General features: G+C 36.8%; 1 protein-coding gene across 1 annotated transcript; it reads right to left on the bottom strand.

The window, feature by feature from the left end:
- Positions 1-5305: 5305 nt before the first annotated feature.
- On the bottom strand, positions 5306-6271 carry LOC119540782 (olfactory receptor 2B11-like). The gene has a single exon (XM_037844727.1). It carries the CDS (start codon positions 6269-6271, stop codon positions 5306-5308), a length of 966 nt encoding a protein of 321 aa, XP_037700655.1.
- Positions 6272-7504: the final 1233 nt, after the last annotated feature.

The raw sequence follows: 7504 nt of genomic DNA, 5'->3' as shown, positions 1-7504 counted from the left end.
GGGCCCAGGTGTCTCCTGGTAGCAGAGCTGTCGAAAGCCTTTGTGGAAGACGTCCTCCCTGGACTGGCTATTCTGCTGCAAGTCAATTTCCTGTACAAGGATGCCGAGGGCTGGCCTAACCCTAAGCAACAGTCAGGGTCCTGATAGGGGGGCTGGAGTCGGTGAAAAAATGAGACAGACACCTTGTTGTGTCTGGGTACGAAGATGAAATCTCCGACCAAGCAGTGCATCAGAGCTTTATTTTTATAATTTTCTATAACATACACACTAGCATTTAAGCAAGCAATACTAGAATAGTTTGGCTAAATTTCAGACATTATTTACTCTCTCACAATGATCAGTGGGTTTGCAGGGACAGATTCCTTGAAGCGTAGCAAGGCACAGTGTTCAGGCACAGGCATAGCAGTTCCTATTATTTAGTACCAAGCAACCTATAACTATTTTTTGTGTTCATGTTTTAGAGTCTGTTAATCATTACCTTTTTATTTCTTCTAGCTAACTCTTTCAAAGCTTGGGAAGGGGGATTTTGAGCAGAAAGGGTGACCTATTGTCTTCTAAGAAAGGAGCAGGCATTTTCACTACGCTGACGCTAATGCAGGGTAAGCCGCTGGCTCATTAATGTAGCTAGGTGTGGGAGCAGTCACCACCACAGAGCCCGAAAGACGTCAAATGAGAAAAAGAGGCAGTATGAATATAAGAAACAGCAGCAAGAAACAAATTCCTTTTAGGCAGGAGTCATAGGCGCCACTCCACGCTCCGCCTTGCGGAACGGTCACCGTGACATGTACTGAAGGCCCAAGGACCGTGCCACTAGGCCGACTGCCGGGTGCTGAGTTGGCTGCCCACACAAGGAACTTGTCTTCTTCCACCTTTACTATCACAGGTACCCCCTATTCCTCTCCATCCTGAATGACAAAATCTGAAGCCATTTTCACTCAAGAGAGAGGTTTCTCTGTAGGTGAGTTAATACTCCAAGGAGAGTCCCCTTCAAAAAAATATAAAAAAGTATTATTAAGATGAAAAATTCCCATCAGTTACAAAAAACTCCATGTACTATAAAGGCCAATGCCTAGGCCACTTTAAGAAAAGCAAAATGAAAAAGGTTATTTGAAATTTGGCTGATAGTGTTGCAAGTGACTTGACAATTTGCCATTCTTGGTATTGGAAATTTATGTGACTCCATTTGGAAATGAAAAAAATAGTCTTTTTCCTACTAATTTTTCCTCTGCTCATTCCACTCCAATTAAATCCTTTTCTATTTAAGACATGTCAAATGCATTCCATTTGAGGGCATTCATACTTGCTTGGAATGCTCTTACCAAGATATCCGCATGAGAAAAGTTCCTTGTTTCATTAAAGTATGCTCAAAAACATTTCCTCAAAGGCATATTTCTAGCCCATCCCATTTTAAATGGTTCTCCCACCCCTATTCTCTTATTCTACTGTATTTTCCTTTGTAACATTCACCACCACTTAACATTGTATTTATTTGTTTCGTTTGTTACCCCACAATAATATAAGTGCCATTAAGAGCAGAAGCATTATCTGTTCTGTTCATTCCAGTATTTCCAGTGTCTAGTATAGTGCCTGGTACATAGTAGGTGATCAATAAATATCTTTTGGAAAAAAAGGAATAACAGCTTGGACACTATTATGGCCTTAAGACTGTAACTTTCTAACCAAATAAACCCCCTTTATAAAAGCCAGCCCATGCCTGGTATTTTGCATAATGGGCAGCATTAGCAAACCAGAACACTGATTTTTAATTTTTTACTTGTATCTATTGTATATTGGTTCATAACAACATTAACGCAATTTTCCTTACATGATTTATTCTGCAGTATACACAGATGATTTCAATATAACAATACCAATGTTATTACCAACAGTAAAATAATGAATGAAATTTACAATTAAGTTGCTGTAATTTTTGTCCAGGGAATATATTGCTATAAAAATGAATAATTTTGTGTTCTATAGTCACCTGAAATAGTTCTTTCTATATAGGTATGTTACCATTCTGATATTCTGATGTATAATGAGGTTTTTTGTTTCAGTTGGTTTCCATTTTGGGGGGATTTCTTTTCAGGTTTTTAATTTAAATATTGCTTTCTAAGTATTCAAAACCATTATGTAAATACTAAAGTGAAAATTATGTAATAAGATATATTTAGAGATGCCCCACTTTCATCTCTATATCCTTCTCCTGTTCTCTTTCAGTGCCTTATAGGTTCCCATTTTCATTATCTTTGCTTTATCTTCTCAGCAATTTTTCCAAATATAAGAAAATATGCTTTTATATTGTAGTCACTCCATTTCTTATTTAAAAAAGGCATATTATATAAATTACTCTGTGCCTTGCTTTTGTTTCCACTTAACACTAAATTTTATAACATTCTGTAGAAATGTTTAGAGATCTTCATTTCTTTTACATCTGTATAGTACCCCAATGTTTATATTTAACAAAGTTTATTCAGTTCCCAACTGATTGGCTTGGTGATTATTTGGAGCCTTTTGCTCCAAAAATCATAAACACAATATGCTAATATATTATTTTGTATTTGTGCTAGTGCATATTTGGGATTAAAAGGATAAATACATGTCCCGTTTCCCTACATATTGCCAAATTAGCCTCTATAAAGGTAGAAACATTTGCCTTTCTACTGATTATATATGACAATATTTATTTCCCCACAGATTCTTTCACAGTGTATGCTGTCAAGTTTTTAGATTTTTGGAACCTGATGGATCAGAAATAGTAAACCAGTGTTGTTTTAATTTCTATTGCTCTTATTATAAGTGAAGTTGAGCATCCTTTCATAGGTTTAAGGGCCACTTATAGTTCATTTTCTGAGAACTATCTGTTGTTTTTTTTCCCATTTTTCTATCTGATGGTTTGCTATTTTAGCTCAATTTTTAGGAGATCTTTATATATTATGCATAGCAACTCTTTGTGATATGATTTGCAAATATTTTCCCCAGTTTGCCACTTGTTTTGACTCTGCTTATAGTATATTCTGTTTAATTTTTTAATCTAGTATAGTGTTATTTTCTTTTAATACTTCTGGGTTTTGTATCATAGTTAGAAAGGTTTTCTTCTCTTCCAAGATTATATGTGTGAATATATATATAGTTATACAGTGTGTGTGTGATACACACACTATGTTTCCTTATAGTAGTTGTATGGTTTCCTTTTTATGTATTTACACAGCTACCCATTGGTAATTTTTACTGGTATATGATATAAGATAGGATTCTCAGTTTTATTATCCAAATTGCTAATCAGTTGTCCCAACACCATTTATTATAAGGTTCACCTTTTGCCAGATTTGATTTACCATTTTTATCATTTCCATACATACTTCAGTATATTTTTGGACATTATTTGTGATCATTGGTCAATTTGTTTGTTCTGTGTTGATTACAGAAGCTTTAAAATGTGTTTTAATACTTGGCATGACCAGCTGCACCCTCTTAGCATTGTTTTTTTTTTTCCACAGGGTTTTCCTGGCTACTTCATATAAATTTTATGATCAAATTGTTTATCTTTAGGGAAAAAAAAACTGTTGGTATTTTTATTGAAGTTACATTAAGTTTAAAAATTAACATGAGGGAAATTGATATTTTTTATGATATTGATTTTTGTCTGCTCAAGAACATGGCATGTCTTTTCATTTGTTTATATCTATTTTTATAGCTTACCAGAATATTTTTTTCTCATGTAGGTTTTGCAATTTTCTTTGAATGTTTATTGTTATGCTTGTACTGATTTGTATCATGTCTGGCCTGTATACACTTCTTCATCTGCTCTACATACTTCAATTCGTTGTCTTTCTTTTAAGGTGCGAGTGTTCCTCCAATGCTTCATTCTTTTCCTCTGTGAGCTCATTTTCTAGAACACCAGCATACTCTAGGACACCAGTCTTGCTTCTCAGGGAATGTCTCTCTCCCTGTATCTTGCTTCAAGTAATGATTTTTTACAACCACTGTCTCTCTCTGTTGTTACATAGCCCATGGAGTGGAGTGAAATAGGAAATGTGTACAGACTGGCCCTTTTTAATTTCATCTGTTGTTATTTGTTCCCATTCTCAGCCAGGCTCTGACATCAACATGGTAAGTCTTATTTTAGACAAACCCACTAAACCAGAAGGCTGTTCTGCTCTCAGTGATGAAGATTAGGGCAAGGATTCTCTCACACCATATGGGAGAGAGAAAAGCTCACAACCAAAAAGTTTTCCCAGCTTATCTTCTAGCATTGGCCTTCAAACTTCTCTCTGGGGTGCTGCTTGCCCCTGATAACAAGACTTAGCTAATGGTTAAATTCTAAAAGATTTCCAATATTTTTTATATTAGTTTCTGATATCCATCAACTTCTTTCATATGTCCATCACATTTTCCAGGTGGGATTATCAGAAAGAGCCAGAAACCCATATTAGTTTGCAATCTTGCCTGCATTTTTAAAAGCTTGTTTTTACGACTGAGTTTTATCACAAAATTATGTTTCCTGTGTTTCCCCCATACATAAAGTATCTGTACATTTATTTATTTACTGTTTATTTAGTAACTGCAGGGTATCATACATACATATCTTTTAAGTCTTTATATTTTTTGTATAGATAAAACATAATATTGGCTACAATTTTAAAACAACAGCTTTACTTTTGATGTTATTGTGTTATACACATAGTTACCATTTCTATTCATCTTGGTTCTGTTATTATTCAATTGCCAGAAATGTATTTCTCTTCCACGATTGTAATAGAAAAGGAATTTCATTCTTTAATGAAACATGTTTTAAATTTTAACTTTTGATTCAGATTTACTTGATCATAATTTGTGGCGTGAAGTATAGAGTCAAATTAATTATTCACCATACCAACATCCTATAGGATCGACATTGTTTAATAAAAGTCCTTCCTTTCCCTATGTTGAAATACTTCTGGTTTGACAAGTTCCTAAAGTAATTAAGTGTAATAACTTATAAGATACTTTCATATTTTAAAGAAAATTCCATACAGCTTTGATAATTATTTTTGAAGGTTTGTAGAGTTATAACAAAGTTTATTCACTTTCAGTTAATTCCTTTCAGATTTGTCCCAGAACTTCACATGCCTTTAGCATTTTTCACTGTTACTATAGTAAATGTTCAAGTGTATTTTCAAGCTGTCTGTTAGGTGTTTGTTATGAAGGTGCTTATCTTAATAAGTAAAGTTGTTTTGTTTTGTTTTTTTCTCAACTTTTGAGCACAGTTTCAGTGGAATACATAGAGAAGGATATATTTCAGGTTATTGTTTGGATTTTCTATTCAGAGTAAAACATCATTTTCTCCCATTCTCCTAGACAAAATGGTTCTCCTCAGAAGTCTCTTCAAAGCTCCTTTAAAATCCTTGTTTCTCAGGGTGTAGATGAATGGGTTGGCCATAGGAGTAATAACACAATAAAACAGGGTCAGAACTTTAGTAAGGTCTTGAAAGACATTGCCTGAGGGTTGCATATAGATACAGATGCCAGGGCCATAAAATAAAGACACCACCAGTAAGTGTGATGAGCAAGTGTTGAAGGCCTTAAGTTTCCCAGCAGCAGAAGGGATTTGAAATACAGCCCGGGCAATGTAACCATAGGAGATGAGAATCATGGAGAGGGGACCTATTACCAGGAAGGTGGCCACCACAGCTAAAGTAACCTCATTGACTGTGGTGTCCACGCAAGCTATCTTAATAAGACTGGGCAGCTCACAGAAAAAGTGGTCCAGTACCTGGTTCCCACATAGAGGCAGCTGGACTGTGAGTGTGGACTGCAGCAGTGAATTGGCCAGACCAATAAGCCAAGCAGTGCTGGACAGCTGCAGGCAGAGCTTGTGGTCCATGATTACAGAGTAGCTCAGAGGCTTACACACAGCCACATAACGGTCTAAGGCCATGATGCCAAGCAGGACACATTCAGTACAGCCCAGCCAGTGAAATACATAGGCCTGGGCCATACAGCCTATATAAGTGATGTTTTTGTTTGGTCCCCCTAAGTTAAACAGCATTTGTGGCACAGTCGTGGTGGTGAAACACAGATCCAAAAAGGAGAGGCTCATGAGGAAGAAATACATGGGATTTTGGAGTTGGGAGTCTCGTTGAGAAACCAGAATAATAGCAATGTTTCCCAACAATGTGAAGATGTAGGAGGTCAGGATGACAAAGAAGAGAGGAAGATCCAAACATGGATATTTGGTAAAGCCCATGAGAATGAAATCCTCTAGGAAACTTTCATTCACGTGCTTCATTGAATTTTGTTGGGAGGCACCTGCTAAAATCAAGAAAGACAATGATATTTTTAAAACTCTGAGTTGGCAGAAGTTCTGGAGATACTAAGAAAAAAATAAACTCTTTGAAGAGAGCTAGGGCACCATTTCAACAGAAATCATAACAGCAATATATTTTGTTTAAACAAATCAAAACCCCATGTGTCAGTTTGGATACATTGTGTCCCTCAGAAAAGCCATGTTCTTTGATGCAATTTTGTGGGGGCAGACTTATTAGTCTTTTGACTAGGTTGCTTTTGGATTGAGTGTTTCCATGGAAATGTGACTCACCCAACTATGAGTGAGAAATTTTATTGGGTTATTTCCATGGAGGTGTGGACCCTGCCCATTCAGGGTGGGTCTTGATTGGTTCACTGGAGTACTTAAGAGAGATCAGGAGCCAAAACAGGTGCTGACATTTGGAGATGCTTGGAGCTGCAAACAGAAAGACGTTTGGAGATGCTAAACTAAGAGATGAAGCCCAGAGTTTGCCAGAAGAAGCTAAGAGTGGACCCCCACATGCTTAGAGAGAAATGCCTTGGGAGAAAGAAGCAAGGATGCACAGGAGCTGAGAGAGAGGAGCAAAGATAGAAGCCCAGAGACATTTTGGAGAAGGCCATTTTGAAACACAGCCTGGGAGCAAAGAACCAGCAGACGCCAGCCGCGTGCTTCCCATTGACAGAGTTGTTCTGGATGCACTGGCTTTTCTTTAGTGAAGATGCTATAGTTTGGACACTTTTATGGCCTTAGAACTGTAAACTTGTAAACTTATAAATCCCCTTTAAAAAATCAATCCATTTCTGGCATTTTGCATAATGGCGGCATTAGCAAACTGGAACACCCCATGTGATGGATTAGTGGATATTAGTTGTTATTAGTTGTCTTCTCCTAGGGAAGACAATGGGGGTGGGGGAGTGGGAAGTGTATTCCTTCTACCAGCTTCCTGGAAACTAAGGGAGTGTGTAGCCTAGTTATGGTTAATCAGATGCTCCCACTCAGTATTTGAATTGTGGTGAAATAGATGATGCAAAGGAATGAGGAAGGGGAAAGGGCCTATTAGAAATTCAGAGCAACTGCCTTGGTGATTAATGTTGCGTAGCAAGAGCACCAAAGATTGTTTCCTTCATAGTCTGTTCCTGGGATGGGATATTGCTTGTTTACCAAATTTCGTTCTTCATCCTTCTCATTGATTCTGTTAATTATTCTCTTCCAATA

The sequence above is a fragment of the Choloepus didactylus genome, chromosome 7, assembly GCF_015220235.1.
Source record: "Choloepus didactylus isolate mChoDid1 chromosome 7, mChoDid1.pri, whole genome shotgun sequence".
Lineage (NCBI taxonomy): Eukaryota > Metazoa > Chordata > Mammalia > Pilosa > Megalonychidae > Choloepus > Choloepus didactylus.
Note: the sequence above shows the minus strand (reverse complement) of the source record. Positions and strands in the feature narration are given on the sequence as shown.

Bases quoted from the DNA above. Each gene is read 5' to 3' on its own strand.
- LOC119540782 (XM_037844727.1), bottom strand. From the start codon at position 6,271: ATGAAGCACGTGAATGAAAGTTTCCTAGAGGATTTCATTCTCATGGGC.